Raw genomic sequence first — 21,218 nt, forward strand, 5'->3', positions numbered from 1 at the left:
TTAAAGAGCTATTGACAGGAATTTAAAACACGTCGGAACGTGACGCCTTTGTGATAAAGACAAACATTTTCCACGAGTCGTCTGAAATTCACAAGACGCACGATCGAGTGACGAGAAGTCGACAGCGACGCCAGCAGCTCGTTGAGGCTTTGCGCGTAAGCTGACACGCTCACAATAACAACGCTAGCACGCTGATGTTTCGCAGTTATAATATTGACCATCTTTACGATCTTATTTTAGCGAGCGAGCGTGCTAACATTTGCTAATTAGCACGACACAATTGCCGTTTTCTTTGGTATTTTGGTCATATACGAGCGCATTGGACATTTGAATTCTTTTGATTTTCCCTTTAGATACGAGAAAAGCGAAAAGAGTAAAGGTGCGTTCACACCAAAAGCCAAACTATTTTTTGCGTCGCCCAAAACGCGTGAGTTTACTCGCTCGACCGTTCACCGCGTTCTCGCCATGAGCGTCGAGACGCTCCGCGAGGGGCGGGGCTTATCTCCGTGTCTCGTCTCCGTAAAAAACGTTTTCATCTCCTTCATCCACCACGAAGAACTAACCACTAGTTCTTTTTTTATTGTTGTCCCACGTATCTCACGCCCTCGTGTTTGGGTTCATGACATCACCCGTCGGCTCACACAGCTCCGTCACTTTCGCCGATGAAGTTACTGTTACGTCTGAAAGACTTCCGCTTCCAGCGCTACGAGAGCGGAACTCAAGAGCCGATTGGCCCGAGTTGCGAGATGACCGCCTCAAAGTTGAATTATTTCAACTCGGGGCCTAAATTGCACCGCTGAAAACGCGCCGCTGTAAACGCGTCGCCCGGGAAAATATCGCGTCTATCGCAGCCACACGCGTCTGTACGTTGACTTTTCATGGGATTCGGTCGCGCGAAAAAAGTTTCGCTTTTGGTTTGAACGCACCTTCAGGCCGCGTAACAGTGACAGCAGAAACCACAGTGTGCACCGTGTGTGTCCATATACCCAAATATATACCCACATGGAACATTAGTTCTGGGTTTACAGGGTGTGTGGACTTTAAAGCGAACACCGCCACGCTACATGTACTGCAGCTCTCCTCTCGGCCTCCAGAGGACAACACTGTTCTTTGGGGAGAGGAGAGGAGGGAGAGGAGAGGAGAGGAGCGGTATGTCTAGCAGCTATGTCACAGCTGTGCCGGTGTCCAGGTGAAGGGAGGTATTCCAGGTATCTGGAATGCGAGGGCACAACACTGGCACAAAGCCTGGTCTTTCTAGTCTCCGCATCAATGGAAGGAAGAAAAATGTTGTCCACCTGCGGCAGTGGTTGGTATGTCGGAGGATTCCTGAATCGCTTCTGCTCTTTTCCCAGCCTCGTGTCGTTTGGGTTTTCGGAAATAGTTTGAATTGCCTTGAAGAAGAGATGACACGAGAGGTTCAAACGCTAAGTCACTTTTGAAAAATGGAAGTCGATTACATCAAAAAGGAATAAAGTCCAATATTATTGAGATTATAATGAATAGGCTACGCATCACGGGATATCGCGCAGGATATGGCCCATAAACTGTGAAGAGAGGAGCAGGATTTAAGTATTTTGACACCAGCCGTCTTCATCAATCAACGTTTAGTGAGCCATAATAGGAATGAAAGACGTCTATTCCAAAATACAATTGTCTCCTCATTCTGACACATATGAGGCATTTATTGCGCCCTCGTTTCAAATACCATCATGAGGACGTTCAGTGGTTCTCGCATTTCCTGCCTCATAAAACGTTTGGGAAGATTTATTTATTTTGCATTATTTGCCTTCACATTGTCTAGCGAGCGGTTTTCTTCTCCTCTGGTTTTGCTGCCGTGCTGCTCCGTATTGTACCGCAGCACCCTCAGCGGTCAAAATCTCGTTATTACGGTTTATTCCACCACAAGAACAACCACGAAGAACGTACTTTTGCACCGAAGCACATCATTCACGAACACGTCGTCGGAGAGACTTTTCGAGTTTGCGTACGCAGGAGTTAACCGACGTTCCGCCGTTTGCGCGTCGCTATTGGACGACCTGCTGCAACCTGTTTATTTGATGACTTTTGGACGCTTCCTTGACAGGAGATGAACAGACGTGCACTTAAACCCAGAGAGGCAGAGGTCCATTGGGTCTCAGCTAAGATATATTGGTATTCTGGCAAAATAAGAATGAAGAATTTAATGTTTGTTTTATCAGACGGATAAAGCTCCTGCAGTAAACCAGGGAGGAGAGAAATAAAGAGAGACACTGCACGCCTGCAGGTAGTGCACACTCACAGCTGTTTTGGCGAAGGCTCTAGGGACAGTTTGAGTCGGGTAAATCGAACGTTTTCTGCAGGGGTAAGGAGTCTCCTGAGATTAGACAGACAGGGCGGTTAAAAAGACGTTCGGCCCGCGCGCGAGGGTGTGTGTGTGTGTGCGTCACGATAAACGGGATTAAACAAACAGGAAATGAGTTTTGTGTGTGTTTATGTAAACGTGTGCGTGGAAAGTTTGCAGATGTGCAGCGGGGGAGGAAGCGCATACGAATGCATGCGCGCTTCCTTTTTTTCTTTTTTGCGTCCACTTTAAATGCGTGCGAGAATTTCTGTGTGTATTTTGACAAGTGTGATACTAAAAATACCTGCAGCCACCGCGAGCACAGTGTGTGTGATATCCATCACCACCTGCAGTGGCGTGTTTGGAAAGCTGGCCTTGCGGCTGCGGTTCCCCCGCTCACGGGTCCGGGCCTCGGCACCATTAACACATTTACGGTCCCAGGATGTGGCCGAGCGTTCATAAATTCACCGGAGGCTTTTTTCGGTGCGTCGAGGCCAAGAATGTCTCTCTTTCTCCACTCGTCCTTCAACTGCCATCGAGAATCTGTTCCTCTCGCCCGCCCCTCAGAGCCTGACGGATACATCGGTGGGCCGGCGTGAGCGACCGATACTGGGTATTACTGTGTAATAAGGCTGCTACTGTCGGACATTTTGAATAACGGTTTGAACTTCGAAAAATGATTAAATGTTCAATCACCACGGGTGGAAGGATCTGGGAGAAGGCCGTTTGTGGACTTATGGTAACATTAGCTCATCTTGATAGCGGGTTACGGTGGCTTGCCTCGTAAGTAAGGCAGCCATGGCCCTTTATAATTGTTTGTATGTGTTTTGCTCTAATTTGTGACGTCACAAGGTGGCAGCTCTCGCATTGGAACAGAAATGCCGAAAGATTTGTACGCGGTAATTTTAAGACGTCTTTCTCCAAAATTCACATGTTTTAGAGGCTGCGTTTGATTTTTCTTTCCTCACAAAGTCATCATTTGTTGTTTATAGTTGTTGATACTATTGATACGAACTGAACTTGCTGTTATATCAGCTGCTAGTGTTTAAGTGTTACTTTAAAATGTCCCACTCAGTACAGATACATATATGAAGAATCATCCGGAACAGGTTTTTTTTGTATACGTGTTCGAAATAAAAGAGAATACGCTGATATATTGTTCATGTTTTTTTCTTCTTTTCTAGTATTAATATCAACCTCAAAAATCCAATTATCAGCCGCCTGTTTCTTTAACTCTCACTGTCTCTATCTCCTCTTGGACCACAATGCAACAGCTGCGGACTTGTGTGTTCAGCTCCAATATGAGAAGACTCAGGCTTGGCTATGAATTAAGTTAAGTAATTGGTTTACCCATGTCCATGCAGCCAAGCTTCTTTTCTGTATTTGTCTGTGTCTGCATTTCATGCCACAGTGTGAATATCAACCACAATAGCTTATGTTGTCAAATCCAAAGTCTTCGGCTGCGACATAAGAGGAGGCCAACTGCATCAGACCTCAAGCTCAATCTCAAAACCATCTGCTTTCCACTCGCACTCCAATCGCCTCCAAGACACTTTTTTATTTTTTTAATGTGTGGCTTCGGCTCGAATGAGGAAAAAAATAATAAGTCCCGAGCATGAGCAGACAGTGTTCATCGGCAAACCTGAGAAGCTAGTGCCACTGCGGCAAGTCAAACGCGTACTGATGGTTTTGAGGGGGGGGGGGGCAAGACGTTGGACCAGACGTTGCCGAATGCCTCGGATACGTTGCCGTGAGCGACCCTAGATGTCGCCGATGAGACACGAGCCGCCTTCAAATCTCCTCCCCCCGTGTGTCTGTGCTGACTTTAGCTTTTCAGATAGAAGACGAACCGGCGAGGGGAAATTGTTTCCACACCAGCGCAGCTCAAGATGTAACGTTTCCATTTGGTGCAAAATGAGGAGACTCCTGCATTCCCAGACAACGGTTCACATTCCATAACACCTCTGTGCGCCCGGTGAATCATACACACTGAGACAGACTGAGTGAGGTTATCTTTTCTCACACACACGCAGCCAAGAACATCTCAATGGAATACCTTGGATGCATTATATCTCACAGGGGGGGGAACGGGTTACACTGAACACTGCTGGAATGAATCAACCACTGGATTCATATATTCAGGACTATATACGCAGCGGTCGAAACCAAATGAAAACATTCGGGTTCTTTAAATGGTAACTTGGGACATATTTGGTAGTTCAGAACATCGCTGTTATTGGAATAGGATTGCACCACCAAGTCAAATGCACACCTTAACCCTCCTGTTACCGTAGGGTCAATTTGACCCCATTCAATGTTTAATGTCGGTGTTCTTTCGGGTCAATTTGACCCCAGGCTGTTTTTCACTGTGTCAAACATATAAGAAATATCAACTTTTTTATATATTTAAAGGGCTATTTAGGGAGTCAACAAACAAACATAAAGTACCTCACACTTAAACTTGGAAAACAATATTAATTCTAATAATTCTCTGGAGGTTTTAATTGCTGGGGTCAAATTGACCCCAAGGGTAAAATATGTCAGTAAATATAAAGGTAACAGGAGGGTTAAAAACATATTCTGGTTCAACTTTGACCTCCTGTACTTGCCATACAACCGGTCTGATCTATTCTTCTCCTGATGACTCCATGCTCCCAGATCTCAGTAATTACTTCTCAGTGAATAAAAATAATGACTGAAACTACCAAATGCAAGACCCCTACAAACGGTAATTATTATTGTAAGTATCGTGTAGGTCAGGTCTAACCCTCGACAACCATAGAAAACAATACGCACATTGTGAAAGGCCGTAGAAAGACCTATTGCCCGTGATATAAGATGTTTGGTGCTTTGCCTATTTTTAAAAACGCAATAATACTGGTCAGTACAATCTCAAATAAGCATTTTGTGAAACGCTCATGATAATAAATACTATTTGCTTTCGTTATCTTTCTAACTGACACGTCTTTTTTGGAAAGGACTCTGCAGTTTGATACTTTCTAAACTCTCGGTTGTCTGAGTGAAACAATTTACTCGCAAAGTAGCATTCTTGAATTGTGCGTTTGATTTTCCGCTCTCGGCAAGATAACCTCGCTAAACTTTGAGCACACAGTCATCTGTTGTATATATTTATACGGTGACTCACTGTTCTTTTAATATTTATTCTCTCACGGTCCCACACATGGATGGGAGTTTCGTGCAGCTCATCACAAGGCAGCTGAAAACACCTGAGCCTCACCAGCCGGCGTTCCCCTTTCAGATTGAGGGTATGTTTATGTGTCTTTAAACCGCACGCCTGGAGCTAAGTCACACTTAAATTGAAATAAAAACATTACCCCGACATGCCATATCCATCATCTAAATCTGACAGCCTTCCCGACGGAAGGTCGCCATCTTTATTCTCATTTAGGAGATCTAAATCCAGCTTCCGCAGGTTTAAAACATCTTACTGGAAGCTCTTAAAAGTTAACCACTGAAATGAAATGAATTCTTATTTGTCAGCTGCTGATCCAATTGAAGAAATTAAATAGCTGCCCGAGACGAGCGGATGCCGCAGTTGGCAGAAAAAGACGGGTTATAAAACATTGTCTTCCTCTTTAAGCTTGGTTTTAAGACGTACATTTGCATTAGAAGTTGGATGCTTGCTGCCCAAATCATCAATCATACTGTAAAAAGGCAACTTCTTTGAGAGGCAGCGTGATTCCCCTCTATTCTTTGACTTTTAACAGGCTTGTGTCCCTTTTTAGAAGTGCACTTTTAGTTCCTCCACCCACAAACGGACAGAATTGGGAAGAAAAAGCATTCCAAAACGTACAAATCCCACACAAAATCGGGATGTTTGTACGGCATCAAAAGGCTACTGCTCCCTGGCCGTGCTCCACATGACCAAATATGGAAAGAAAAAATGCTGCCTTTTTCCCGTAACCAAACTGGGAAAAAGAAGAAGAAAAAAAAGAAGGGGGGGGGCTGAGGGGGTTCTCTCTCTCATGCTGCACAGCGAGATAGAGCTCCTCACACTCACTACACACAGTGGCCTCAGAGTCGGCTCCCTCTCAAAGCAGCGTGACCCCGCCGCGACGTCTCAGCGAACGCCGTCGGGCGCACGCACACAAACGCGCAAAACACCTGACCCGCTCTCTGCTCTGACATTTTCTTCTTGTTGTTGTAAAAACACACAAAAAGCTTTCTTCATCTTGGCACATGAGCTCGACAGCCGAGTCGGAGCGGCGAGGCCCGCGGAACATTCCTCTCGGTGAAAAAGAGAGAGAGAGAGAGAGAGAGAGAGAGCGGTCTGAAACGCCGCAGTCCTGTGCTTAAGTTAGAGAGAGTTTGTTTATCTGCCCCCCCCCTCTCTGTTATAGTGAGCAGCTTTGACATTCTCCTGCCATTGCGAAGAAGAAAAAAAAAATCTATGTCGGTATTTCATTTCGCAAGAATCTTATCACATTATTATTCCGTGTGAAATGCCAGCAAAAAGAGATGAAAAATAAAGAGCACAAAGCAACAAATAAAGTGACGTGTGCTTTAAACGCATTGTGGAAACGTTGTATTCCATCTTAAAAGGGAGAGGGCAACATCTTGGGAAATAGGTCAATTCAGCTAACTTATTAAAGTTCAAAGAGAAGATTGATACGGCGCTCAGTTGCTCGTTAATGACGTACTCTGCTTATGTTTGCTCCACAGGTTTTCACGAAGAAACGGGACATTTTAGCAAAGAATACCTCCTTCCGACCTCTTCGGGTAACGAGCGTCGCTATTACACAGAGTTCAGCTCAAAATGAAAATGTAATGAAGTAAATCTGACAGTTCCATCAAAGTCTGCGGAGCAGAGACGGTCAGATGTTGGACCCTCAGCAGAGCTGACCGATGCTACGGTATGATTGGCCGTTCGGTGTTGAAGGGCGGGACTTTTTGTTTACTTAGTTTGTACAAAAAGACAACATAAAAACGTCTGTTTTTAGACAGATTAGCGCTGCTCTTTCTCCCTGCTACCAGTCTTTGTGCTAAACTAAGCTAATCGCCTGTAAATCTCCTGAAATCGAAACCATCTGTTGATGTATGACCTTTTAGAGCCACATTATTCATTCAAATGAACATCTTTTATTTTGCTTCCCAGCGATGAACACAGTGATAAACAAGCCAATCCGGCTGTTTCTTGTCCTGTATTCTCAGGTTTCAGGTGGTTCTCGCTCTCAGCCCTGCAGCACTCTTACGTAAGCATCTTCGCAAAGACATGCAGCAGCTATTCTGGTGCAAATGGCCGGAACGTCAAATAACTTCAATAAATATGCACCCCTGCACTTGACATGCGATATTACATACTTTTTGTCCCTCAGGACCAATTGTGATATCTGAGCCAATGTGCTATAAAAAGGGCCAATATTGTATAATACACAATATAATATGATCAGACAAACCGCGACGAATGACTAAATACATGCAAGTTTTCTAAATAATCACCCTGTCATAACAAACCAGAGTTATGATGAATACACAAGGACAACATCATCAAGTCCCTCAGTGCCTCGTGACTTGAGTCTATTAAATAGGACTGTAAATAAATAATGACAGACAGATGCTGAATGAAGCCAATGACAAAGGAGGTGATGGTAAACTCAATGACCTGAACCCCCCCCCCCCCCCCCCCATCTTAACTGGGCCAAATTGCACCAAATTTGACAAGCACTCCCGTGGGTGTGAAGCAATACACCCACCGAGTGTGAAATAAATGGAGGAACAGCTCTTGAGATAAATAAAGGAACAATATACACACACGCATACATACATTCCTAGATTTATAGTTGCGCACAAGACCATGTGACTCGTGATGAATCCATTCCTTATCCTTCTCTCGTGTCCATTTATAAAAAAGGAAAGCCGCCTCCTCCCGCTGCTTTCGGACAGCCCGCCTTGACACCCGCCGTCTGTCACGGCATATGAGGCCGGGGGAAGGAGTCTGTGTCTCCTCAACGGGACATTAATCTGCTACTAGTGAGCTGACCATGGAGACTAGTGGAACCAGAGGGCTGATATATGGCGGGCTGCAGTCTCAGCACTGCTGCTGCCGACGCTGCAGCGGGGGAACAGTTTATCCAGCTGATGGCAATGAAGCAGAATCGAACGGAAAAGGATAAACACAGGGCAGGACGGAGCAGAAAGGAGCTCGACTGCGCCGTGCGAGTCTGTGCCGACATGTCTGTGAGCAAAAGTTCAGCTCTTGTAACCAGAAACTGGAAGATCGCAGTTTTCAATCGCCGCAAAAAGCCAGCGTGTCTGGCCATAAGGGCCCCAGGCAAGAGCCTGAACGTGTACTTTTTTTTTAATAAGCGTAAGTCACTCGGGGATATACACCAAAGCGCAACGACGAGAATCTAAAAGTATATGTGATTAGCATTATCCACAACAGCCCACAGCCTCCGCTGTACGGGCAATAACGTGACATGCTGGAAACATTAAGTGGAACATAAAATGGTATTTCCCATAAAGCTCGAGAGGTTCCCGATGTGTTTCTCGAAGGCAAAAACATGGAAAGAAAATGGATCTGCTGAGCATTTGTGACATGCTTCCTGTAAAAGCCACGTTTCTGTCGCGGTGGACGTGCGGCTCTCCCGTGGCCGGAGAGAAATTACACTTTGGTGAAAGAGGGAGAGAGAATCGGAGGGATGGAGAAGAAAAAAAAAAGGAATATAAACGGCAGAGTGATTTATGCGGCTGGCGATAACCACAGTGAGGAAGACTGTCTTCCAATCATACCTTACATGGAAACATACATGGGGTTACAGTGAGGCTATGAAGCATGATGCAATGCCCCCACATACTGAGTGCCTGCTGAAAACATGACAACCGAGCGCAAACGCCGGCACACGTTTGCCTTTTTTGTGCACGCGAGAAAGTCACTTTTGCGGGAGACATATTTATTCAAATCTCTCCAAAATGTCGTAAATCTTTATCTCTTTTGCTTTGTTTTAACCCACGGGTCGGTAAATCACAGCAGCGGAATGCCAATTTTTTTTTGTTGAAGTGTTCAGCGAGGCTTTTCAAGGGTATTACATGACAAGGTATTTTTCAAAATAAGGGGCTGCATTCCTGGCGAGAGATAGGAGGAGATTAAGGAGCGGGTAGGGTTGTGGGTGGGGTGGCGGGCTTCAAGATGACCTGACCGGGGTTGGTCTATTACTCACAGTCGGATGTGGAGAGGTGGAGTAACCCCCTGACAGTTCTTTTAGTTCAGTCCTACTGGTGGAAATCTGAGGGTTTCTTCAGGGAACACACAAGACAAGAAACTTGTAAAATAGACACAAGGCAGAAAAAAGGGATGACTATAGAGAACCTGTCAGACAGCCGAAAGATGTTCTGTTTTAATCCTCTCTCTCTCTCTCTGGGTATGACATGCTCTCAGAGAGTTGATGCGGGGCAAAGCCATTTAATAGTGGATGAGCTTGGACTACTTCGCCAGGTGTGGAAACTACAAGATGTCTCAAATCAGCAGCTGATACATGTGCTCCAGTTGCCATGACACCGACCAAGGGATCGGATTCGGGTGTTTTTTTTACCAGTAAGACACGTCCAACAGGTTCAAGTTACATTGGACAGCTAATATCTCTCAGTATTGTGCTTAAAGGTATTTAAACAAACAGTTGCAATGATATCCTGTGTTCCTCGTGAGCATCCTTAATGTAAGCCTTCGCTGTGAGTCTAGCAAACCTGGAAAATTAATTAACTCCAATATGTTCTGTTCTTTGAGCTCTGTTTTGGTCTCTACCAATTGCTAAATGGTATCCGTCTCTTTGCCGGTTCGTGCCAAAACAAAGCCGGCCGTTTTGACCGAAAAACAAACCTTCAAGGTTTTTATTTGCCATTAGTGCAAAGGCCAACGGTCCAAATAATGCACAATAATTCCAATGTGTCTGGACTGTAGGTCAATGCACAAATGGCAAATAAAAACCTTGAATCTTGAAAAACAAAGCTGAGAAATGAAATGAAGATCTGCAGACGCCAACCTCCTTACCCCCCATATACTCTGTCCAAGCAGGGCTTTCTCAATTGTTGCCCCCTCCCTCTGGAACTCTCTTCGCCATCACCTCAGACGTTTTCCGTCACTCTGCACTTTCAAAACAGCACTTAAAACCCATTTATTTAAATCTGCATTGAGCCTGTGATACTTTTATTGTGTTTCTCACTATTGTCATCTCTTTTTGTTATGCTGTTGCTTCTGTTGTTTGACTTGAGTACCTTTAAAGGCCCTATACAAAAAAAGTTATTATTAAATCCAAAATGCCAGGCTTGCATGCTGTGAAAACGGTTTGTAGAGTGGAGGGGAACTGCAGAGTCTCGTGATATTTTCCGAGGGGCTTGTCACTCTGAGCATCAGCTTTCGCACAACACATAGCCAGGCGAGTCCTTGTGTATACAAAAGTTCAGCTCGAGTGCCGTGCAAACACGATCAAAGCATTTCCATCCTCAAAGACATTTTCTAAAGTGATTTTGTATCATTCAAATATGGAACCTTCTTTCCATCGGCTCACAGTTTTCGATGCCTTGCTTTTTGCGCATTGCTACTGTTTCTTTGGCGCGTTACCATCCACAATTATTGATCTGTGGAATGGCGTGGAACCTTTCCATCTTACCCCGCTCTACAGTCAGCAAGAATTGTTATTTTGCATTGCATTAATATCAACAACTTCAATAGTACTTTTAGCTCTATCTAAGAGATTCAATTCGATACTTCATGAATTTTCCAGTAATACTTCTCTCTAAATGGGAGCTGGCACATATCGACTGAGCGCCGAGCGGAGGGGAGAACCCACTGTAGTTATGGGAAGAAGTGCAGTAATAGAAAAGGGTGAAGCACAGATCTTGACAAAGGACTGCAGGAGTCAGCACAAAATTCAGTCGAGTAAACCAGTCTCCTGATCCCAGTCCACTTACACTGGTTGACAGATATGATGCTAGGAACTAGCAATGTGCAGCACATTGACTCAGATGAAAATCAAATCCCAATAGACATCCTGCCCCTGTGGAAAATGTGGCATTTCTTTCAATCCGTCAGCGGCCTGTAGTATCGAGTTTCCCAGTATTAAAGCATTAGCGTTGCGTCGGACTCGGCGGATGCACATCCTCTGAGCGACAGAGAGCTCACCTCTCCGTCCAACAAACACATTCCACTCTCCTCATACCCCAGATCCTTTCTTTCAGGGCTCTACAGCTCACTAGCTTTACTAGATCTGTGCCCGGCTGTGCTGGCTTTTATTATTTATTAGCGTGGGAGGCTGCCAGCTTGGATGGGTACACATCTAGTGCCCCCGCCCCCCCCCCGCCCCTCTTAAGGAGAAAGGCCAGAGCCGGCGTCGTTAATCTGTAGGTATTGAGTCGGTAATATATGTCACTTTATACTCTGCACTCTGTGCAGGTGTGTCCTGTGTTCATCGTCTCCGTCAGTCTGGAGGCCGAAGTGACCGCCGGCGCACACACACACGAGAGATCTTCACGTTGCCGGTGCACAGTGGCAGAGCAGCAGAGCGTCTTGAACTGCGTCCTTCAGGAGAGGTACCCCCCTGTCTGAGTCCATTTCTTCTCTTTCTGTGGTTATGTGACTTTGGGATCCATTGCCAGAAATTCCAGGAAACCCTAGAGCTTCATGAGACATAAAGCTCTCTCGCTCTCTCTTCCTCTGTCTTCGACTCTTTCATTCAAGATTACACGATGTTTCTCCGTCTGCCTTTTGCGGGCCTGGGAGCTTTGCAGCTTATTCTCCCTGGGAGCTAAAAGTAATTTTATTCTGTGGTTTATTGACTCATATCATACCATTTGAAATGGTGGAATTGCTTACTTTTTAATGCCTGTGCTAATTCTGGACCACAGACTTTTTAGAGCATGGAATACGCAATCATTGAACGCCATTTAGCATGATGTGGCATTTACCAGGAAATTGGGAATAAAATTCAGTTTTAGAGGTTAATATATGTGGGGTACTTAAACCTCCTAATTCCTAAATGTATTAGAATAACACATATCTCAGACAACCATGAAATTGTAAATAATTGAGCGGTGCTCTTAGGAGTCTTCTCTGGTTGCTCCGTTGAAGTTGCTTCAAGCTTCTTCTGTTTTTTTGCTGATGGCAAAACTGCAAATGAGATTTGGTTCACAAAGCAGAGCTAAATGGGAATAAATTCAAAAACCACAGTCGGACCCCCCCCGGCTATAATCTGTCCATGGGGGTGCGGGGGGTTCACCCATATTCTGGCACTAGAAAATGGTCTCCTCCATCTGGATTACCTCTGCTCTCAAACGCATAGATGCATGTCTGCTGGACCCCTACAGACATACCCATTCACCCTCACCCACCACCCACCTTGTGTTTATGTTCGGAGCTTGAGTGACTGGTTTTTCATTTCGGCCTGCCCGGAGCCCTTTAGCACAGTTTGGTTGGCTGGTGTACTATTACTGGTCATTAAGTCTCACCTGAACTAATAGGAGCCGCTTTTCCAAGGTGGTCTCCCAGGTGGCTGTCACAGAATTGAGTGGCACTGCGGGGCTCAGGGCTCGACTCAGGACCCACTGAGTCTCATGAAAAATCTGCCGGGACACAAGCCAGACTCCATCATCCACGGGACGCAGACTCTTTGATAACAATAAACCATTGTTCTAGGGGGGGGGGGGGGGGGGGCGTCTGGGTGTTTTGTTTCTCGTTAAGGCAGGTTTAATGAGGCCAGCCAGCATGGGCACCCCATCCCTCTTATGCACTAGACCAATTTGAACCTTCTTCAATATCTAATCCAATGAACCATCACCAAGCCACCGAAAACCATTTGCTCAAACCATATCCTTCCAAAATCATCCCAAACACTTTTAGTCGTCTCTGCTTTCCAGTGAAAACCATATATTGGCCGGGTCGACAATATCCTATCCTATTATTACAATTTTATATTAGCTCATCTTATTGCATGTTTATTGTTAACGGTGTATATGTTGGCCTGTAAATTGCCTAAAAAATTGCGGAATACAAATATTTCTTTAGTTTGTCCACCAGAAAGCACATACAAGTCCTATCAAAAGCTTCTGCTGAGTGCATATGTAGTCACTATATTATTATTAGAACAAATAATAATAATAGAGAAGATAATTATCAAAATTGATTGTTTGGTATTGATGGAAAAATCACACGTACCTGCCAAAAAAATCAGATTTTGCATACTAACAAATCGTCACACATCACCAAATGATTCCTACGAGCGATGCATGTTGCTTCATGTTCATTCCTTACACGAGGATGCTTACATTTTGACTGAACAGAACTTGAACGCATCATATTGCAACTCAATGCGACCTCCGTTGGCTCAGATATTTAGACATTCAGGACTCTCCGGCTGATTTTAGTTCTTGCGACATCGCTTTTATTAGAAACAAGTCTTTTCATACGCCTTCATCCTAAATGACACAACATTCAAGTGGCAGGTATCTCATTCCAATATAAAACTGTTGGTATGTTTTAGCTGTGCCCTTCTTCGTGCGACATGTGTCATCATTAATCAGAAGAGAAGGCGCCATTAGTCTAAATATGGGGATAATTAATCCACGCTCACACTCCATTAGACGCCACGCTCAATTTGTGCAGAGAGCTGTGTACTGGGTAAATAAGCAGAGATGACGGGACCCACAGCTATTATCCCTGTCGAGGTGCTAACATGCATCTCCAAGAAAGCTTTCATGTTAATCAAGTGGATATTACTAATTCAACTCAATAAAGAACACATTTTTCTCCATATCAAATAATTGTATGTGTGTTTTTTTTAAGGCGGGGAATTCACAAAACCTGCCATCTGATCAGAGGATAATTGTACGCATATGTATCTCAGTCATTGTAACACCCTGTTCTGTTTCTCCTATGTCTCCTCTGTGTCTTCTGTCTTAATTGTTTAATTCCCTGCACCTGCCCTCAGCCACTCTTGTCTCGTTACTGTCTGATGTCGTACACCTGTTTCCCCCCCTATATATTGTGTCAGTCTTTCCCTTGTCTCCTGTCGGATTGTCGTCTATAGTTCCGTGTCCTTTTCCCGTCGTCCTGTCCGTGTTCCTGGTTCTGCCTGTTGACCCTGCCTGCCCTGAACCTGGATTCTCTGCCTGCCCCTTTTGGACCTTGTTGGTTTTTTTGGTAAACTGTTTTGCCTCATTAAAGAATGCTTTTTTGTTATTCATATTGCGTCCAGCCTGTCTCTCTGCGCCTGAGCCTCACCCTGTGACAAGAACGTGACAGTCATAACAAATGTGACTAGACTTTGGCATAACAGCCAAACATTAAGTCTCCAACAAGGTTCAACAGCAGTAGGGCATATAGTATGAATCAGCCCTTCGTTTAATAAGTACCATTTGGCTGTCACCTCGGTGGCCGTGGACCCCTCCAGTACAGAGCTAGGGTTATCCAATAAAAACCTGACTGAGTGTGTCTCCCAATCACCACTGGCAGAGCCCTGATGAGGTAAAAAGCTCTCCTATGACAGCCTCGGTCCCTGCGGACTGTCTGATTAAAATAGTTTTCGGAGGCCATATTTTTGTTCTCCTTGCACACTTGCCAGACCCGAGCTGGAGTACAGAGTGAAACACTGACAAATCACCCAATGCATACTGAAAAGAATCCACAGAAACCAGATCTAATCTATAAAAGGTCTCGGATAAGTAGACAGATGAGAGCATTGGCTTTCTCCTTGTTTTGAGAAATAGCTGGTATCGCTGTCTCAAAGACACCGATGTATACACATGCACCGTCATTTATTACTTGTGTTAAGGGAGGAAAGGCTTTGTATCAGCCGTTCTGCGCTTTTGATCTTCAGCCCTAATCACTTTCAACCCCCCCTCCCCCCACGCACGCACACACACACACACACTTATCTCACACCCCCCCCCTCCCGACAGGGAAGCGACATGTAAAGTGGAAAGAAATGGCAGCGGCGGCGTGGGCCCACTAGAGCCGGCTTTCCTCCTCTCCCGTCCTCCCGCCTCGCGTGCAATGCATTCCGGAGCAATCCTCGGAGGCTCGTATGTAAATGGCCGAGTGTGCTTCGGATTAGCAGGCACAAAGAGTACACTCTATAAATGCACTCTTAAACAATTACCGCTGCTCCCGACACAGACCTCAGACTGCGCTGCTGCCGGAGTCGCTGATTCAGGTGGGAAAGACGGACGCGGACCATTTCAAAACCGCGTGGCCCGGTACGAGACACGTGTGTGGAGTCGGATTGGATGCCGGAATGCAAAAAGGTTTGGGAAAACTCGTGGACTTTCACTGTGTTGAGACGGGTCGCTTTAACGAGTACCCGGACAAAAGTGAATTAGTCACCCGCACTGTTGATTGTCAATGCTGCTGTAATTCATATTTGTATATTAATATAGTTTTTTAGTGAAAAAGGTTGTAACTCTGCAGCGCAACATTTCCGCTTATTCAGCTCTTGTTTAGGTTATCTGAGCTTTATTGTTTTAGTTCACGCTCACCGCTTTCATTGTTTTCATTTACAGACGTGAAACTAGCTGGCCAACAACACTAATGACCAACTAATGACCGGCTAACGATCATAGCGGCGGATTTAGCTGCTTAAGAGCCTGTTATTTACCTCTGGAGAAGATATTGGACATACATTAGTCACGTGACCAGAAATACAATTCCAAATGTAAAGTAAAATGGTGATACTATGTCCAAGATGTGTGTTTGCAGGTAATTTATGTTGCCCAAAGTGGCCAAAATAAAATAAAATACAGTGAATAAAGGGTTAACTCGCTTTAAAAGCAAAACGATAGTTTTAAATATCCTGGTTCCACCTTCTATTGGAACGTATGATGCTGAATGGAAAACAAACAATCAAGCTGTTCACCAAGAAAATAATAGGCAGAATTAATGGTGTAAATGATCATTAGTCACAACCCTAAAGATAGGAATACGTTGTGAGAGCATCTGAAAATATTGCATTCTCCTCAGATTCGCCTCCAACTAAATGTTTAAATTCTTAGAACGAAATGAAAGATATTCTCAACTTTGAAGCGCTTCCAGAGAAACACAGTAGAAGTCTGATTCATGTGAATACCCATGTAAGGACACAGTGATTGTTTTATGAGTATGAGGTAAGTCCTCATTTCCATCATTACCACATACATGCCCGGTCTCGCTCGTTCCAGTTCTCACTCCCGTGATGGCCGGCCTCCAACGTGGACTCTCACAGCTGTCCATCACCGAGTCGCGACACACACACTTCAGCACACGCAGCGCCTCACGCACAAATCCAGCAGGCCTATAACTGACCTGCACACTGGCCCGTCTGTCCCTGGGAGTCGGTCTGACCGCCCCGCGCGATTCGCAGAGCGGTTAACCTCGCTAACTGTGTAAACACATGACTTCACCGGTCATGTGTTTACACTCTGCGGTGTTTTTCACACGCCGCTGGGATTTACATCACCTTATATAGTCCGCGTTCCCTTAATTCCCCGTTACCCGAAAAATACGGGACGTAAAAAAAAAAAAAGTGACTTGACAGGCTCTTGATTTGCCACGTTTGTTTAGTTTTGGAACGCCATGGGAGGGAAGACGAGAGGCTGAGCGGAGAACAGGGGGAGGGGGAGGTGAAGAGAGGACAGGGAGGAAAGAATGGAAAGTTGGCCGGGGGAAGAAGTAGAGCGAAGTGAGAATGAACGTTATAGTCATCATTTCGCTTTTTTTGGGAGACGGGGGCTGACGTAGAATAGATTGGTGTTAAAAGAAGAGGAGGGAGTCAGAGGGAGAGTTAATGTAGCTGTGAGGAGGAAGACGAGTACGGTGCTTCCTCTGCCACAGGGGCACACCGTGCACGTCTGAGGCCCCGGTGGGAGGACGCTGAAGGAAAACACAAGGCCAATCGGCTTCAGAGACATTTCCTGTGTGTGTTTTATCAGATGAGAAGAAGCCCAAAGGCTAACCGTGCCCCTTATAAACGGCGTTGTACACTTCTCCCAACAACCCCGCTTTGGGGAAACGGAGAGGAGAACATGCATCTTTGTGGGATGACATCAGAAGCGCTGCTCAGGAGCACTGACCTCACACAATCAATCATCCACAAAGAGAACATATCAGAATGCAGACCACGCGAGCAAGAGGGGAGCTTTTTACCCTTTAAGAAATAAAAGCAAGGCTGCCTCATGAATTCAATCATCACCCAGTGAAGAAAAGAAGTAGAAAAAAAAATGATATTTAGCTTGAGGAGAGAAAAAAATACACAATCGTCTCTTTTTATAGCGATGAAACTTCTGGCAGAGCTTCGCATCTGGCAACAAGCAGATGGTGGGCCAATATGCCATTTACCAACATGCCATGCTGCCTATTAGGCAATCTGGCCTTGAGTGATAGCGCTTTAAAGTCAGAAAACGACACAAGTGAGAGGCTGATCTAACAAAACCTCTTCATCGGAGTGTGACTAAAGCCCAGAGGAATTCAAACACAGGTCTTTCATGCCCACATGACTGCTTCAGTCGGGAGAATCAAAGTTTGGAGAAATAGTTTGGAAAGAGGAAGTAAAAAAAAAAAACAGAACTCCAGGGAGGACGGATCGTTACGACATTCTTCGTTCGCGTGTGAGAATCGAATCCGTGGCTCGAAAAAAAAAAAACCTTTGGAAATGCAGTTTGATTAAATATTATTTCATTTGGTGGTCGGCCAGGGCCTGTATGCTCGAGGAGGGGGAGCATTCTTCATCGCCCAAGAGACTCATTGAGCGCTGAACATACACCGTGAATGTTCCCCGACAGAACCGCTCCACGTCAGCTTGGCAGCATGACGAGGAGCGTGGTTTTTATTTTATTTTGAAAAGGTAAATAACAGGGATTTTTTTTTAAACCTACAGAACGAAACATCGGCCAAATTCCTACGCCGTATTTTCCAGGACCTCGGAGGTTTTCCTGCTTTAATCTGACTTCACAAGCCATTAAGAAGGGCGACCAGTTGTTTTGCCTCGTCGAGAGTCTAAAGAGTTAAGAACTCTTTTCCAGCTCGAGGTTCGTCCGTCCGTCCGAGCCCACCATATTATACGACTTAGAGTGCGGTTCTGGATGCGGCGCATTCAAATTACATGCTCTCAAATTCAAAGGCGAGGGGGGAGCAGAGGGAGTAGGCCGCGGGGCTCCCGTCCAGGGCTGACGTCCCGTGAGCGCCATCGCTGCTCGCCGCTCAGTCACTTGGAATGAGGTGAACCCCGTCCGACTCCCGCCGTCGTCCAGGAGACGCGAACCGTAAACATTGAGACGGGTCGGCGCTGATGACAAAACAGAGAGCGCTCATTGCGTTTCAGCTGCAGGCACGCCAAGGGCAGCGTCTCGTTCTGAAAACATATTCTTGGCACAAACAAACAAAATGGAGCCAAAAGACTGGAACACATGAAACCTGCTTGACACAGTCTCAAGTCTTGTGATGAGACGAAACCAGAGGAGTGGAGCTCTGGCACCTGCTGTGCAGACGCAACGTATGGTTGGACCGACATGTCAGCTGGAGACCCCGAGCACCCTGAACACAGTGGAGGTGAACATCTATTAGAAACATACTAAATAACAGTATGATCTGATCATTTGTGTCAAAGTAAAATCGCCTCTCGCCAGTTTTCCATTCTATTTAAATTCAGTTTGCCACTCGGTTGGCGGCCTCGGCTCGGTGGCGGTAAGGAACTGTTGCTTTGCAAGGAAACTCTGGATTCCTGCTTTGGAACTCGATACCGTGGTGGATTACGAGCATCTAGGATCAAACTATAACAACGCACTCGCATAATGCTCTTGCGTGTGCGTTGACGCATCAATGCAGGGGGGGGGGGGTCGGGGGGTAGATTAATGTATGCACCGTGCATTAGCGCATGTTGATCACGTTGAAGAACGTGGTCCGCTAATTACCTGATCCAACATTTAACTTGAAAATCAAGTGCAAGAGAGAAGGACGGGAGAAGGAGAGGGAGCCAGCGGACAGGAACTAGAAGCTTTCACCGCACTGTGCAGTCCAGAGCCAGACTCCGGAAATGCATGGCAGTGTTCCCTACATCCTGCCCGCCCAGCCCGAACCCTGGCGCTGGCCCCACACTGCCAAACCCCTGTTATCACTATGTGCAATTACCTCCAGATTATTCTGCTCTCATATCATATTGTGCCAATGACAAAAGCCCCTTTTAAGTACACGACAAAGCCTGACGTGCACTTTAGAGAGAAGCCTGCAGTTTGCTGCGTGTGTGTGTGTGTGTGTGTTTCAGCCCAGGAATAGCTGTGTGAGAGCATATATGTGTATGAACATAAACTACCGTTCAAAAGTTTGGGGTCACTTAGAAATGTCTTTATTTTTCAAAGAAAAGCAGTGTTTTTTCAATAAAGATAACATTAATCAAAAATACACACTATACATTGTTAATGTGGTCAATGACTATTCTAGGTGGAAACGTCTGGTTTCTAATGAAATATCTCTAGAGGTGTATAGAGGCCCATTTCCATCAACTATCACTCCAGTGTTCTAATGGTACATTGTGTTTGCTAATCGCCTTAGAAGACTAATATCTGATTAGAAAACCCTTGTGCAATTATGTTAGCACAGCTGAAAACAGTTATGCTGGTGATATAAGCTATACAACTGGCCTTCCTTTGAGCTTGAAGTTTGAAGAACAAAATTAATACTTTACATTACATTACATTACATGTCATTTAGCAGACGCTTTTATCCAAAGCGACTTACAATAAGTGCATTTCAACCTAGAGTACAAACTAAGAACAACAAGAATACAGGAAGTAACATTTCCTCAACATAGTCGAACTACAAAAGTACCATAAGTAAGTGCTATCTAAGTGCCACATTATTTCTAACCTTGTCAATGTCTTGACTATATTTTCTATTCAATTTTCAATTCATTTGATAAATAAAAGTGAGTTTTCATGGAAGACACGAAATTGTCTGGATGACCCCAAACTTTTGAACGGTAGTGTATGCTGGGAACAACTGAAAAAAATAACTCCCGGTGTAGTGATGTCCATCGGGGTTACTTAAATCCCAGGAAATGCTTTTCTAGTTGTTATGTAGCATGTGGAAAAATGTATTTGACCACATAGAAAACAGGAGTCGGCTTTAATACCTGAAAACGACGTGTTGTGATGGAAGAGAATGCGTGAAAAGTAGTTTGCAAGCAAGCGATGGATAAAAGTTCAAATAGAAAGCTGAAAATATTGGTGAAAAAGCTCAAAGTAGGCGGGTGCAGCTCAAGGTCCTGGACCAGCAGTTGAAATGGTCATCTTGCTGTGACGGATGAACTGCTGGAATAGTTAGCCAAAAGAAATGTTTAAACTGTTAACACAAAGTAATGGAGAAACAGCTGAAATATGCAGCTTCGTTGTAGTATGAATGTAACATGTGACTAATGCAACTTGAACACAATAGAGGTTCAACCGTATGAAGTCGTTATCCACTTTTAGTTTTTTTTATAATACTGATGGTTAAATATGATCCAGTTTGAAATCAATTCAAATGAACGTGACAGATGTGCGTCCCTGAAGGGGTCATCCAACACGGTACATGTTGGGAACCACTGTACCAGCAGACTGTTCTGCATCGCATTCCAATCACCTGTCACCAGGTTGGGCCTACGCCCTTATAAGGAGCGGAGGGCATTCTCCAATGTGTTTTCCAAACACTGCACAACTTATCAGATACAGTTTCATAGACAATCACTGCGCTGTCTCTGGCCCCGGGTTTTTAAAAAACGTTCGAAAGCGAGAAGAAGAAAAAAAGGACCTACAAATCCTCCACCCCTCTCCCCTATTTTCCATGCTTCCATTTCACAGATACTATGTAATAAAGCGAAGATCAAAAGACTCGCCGGCCAACTCAAAAGTACAATGAGAGTCGAGTGGAGCATCTTTTTCTTTT

At 45.0% G+C, this 21,218-nt stretch overlaps 1 protein-coding gene across 6 annotated transcripts in view; it reads right to left on the reverse strand.

Moving 5' to 3' along the window:
* Positions 1 to 21,218, reverse strand: part of cald1a (caldesmon 1a) — a 51,126-nt gene that overhangs the window by 28,797 nt on the left and 1,111 nt on the right. For 3 of the 6 annotated variants that reach the window (XR_008833013.1, XM_056424721.1, XM_056424719.1), the window contains exon 1: positions 16,461 to 16,541. The exons of 2 other annotated variants lie outside the window; for them this stretch is intronic. Coding sequence is in view for 2 of the 4 variants with exons in the window: in XM_056424721.1 (XP_056280696.1) it covers positions 16,461 to 16,535 (75 nt within the window). In the remaining 2 variants the exon portion in view is untranslated. Of the gene's footprint in view, positions 1 to 9,501; positions 9,522 to 16,460; positions 16,542 to 21,218 lie in introns of those variants that run through there. One more of the 6 variants, XM_056424724.1, reaches the window with a different exon arrangement.

Source organism: Pseudoliparis swirei, chromosome 10 (assembly GCF_029220125.1).
Source record: "Pseudoliparis swirei isolate HS2019 ecotype Mariana Trench chromosome 10, NWPU_hadal_v1, whole genome shotgun sequence".
NCBI lineage: Eukaryota > Metazoa > Chordata > Actinopteri > Perciformes > Liparidae > Pseudoliparis > Pseudoliparis swirei.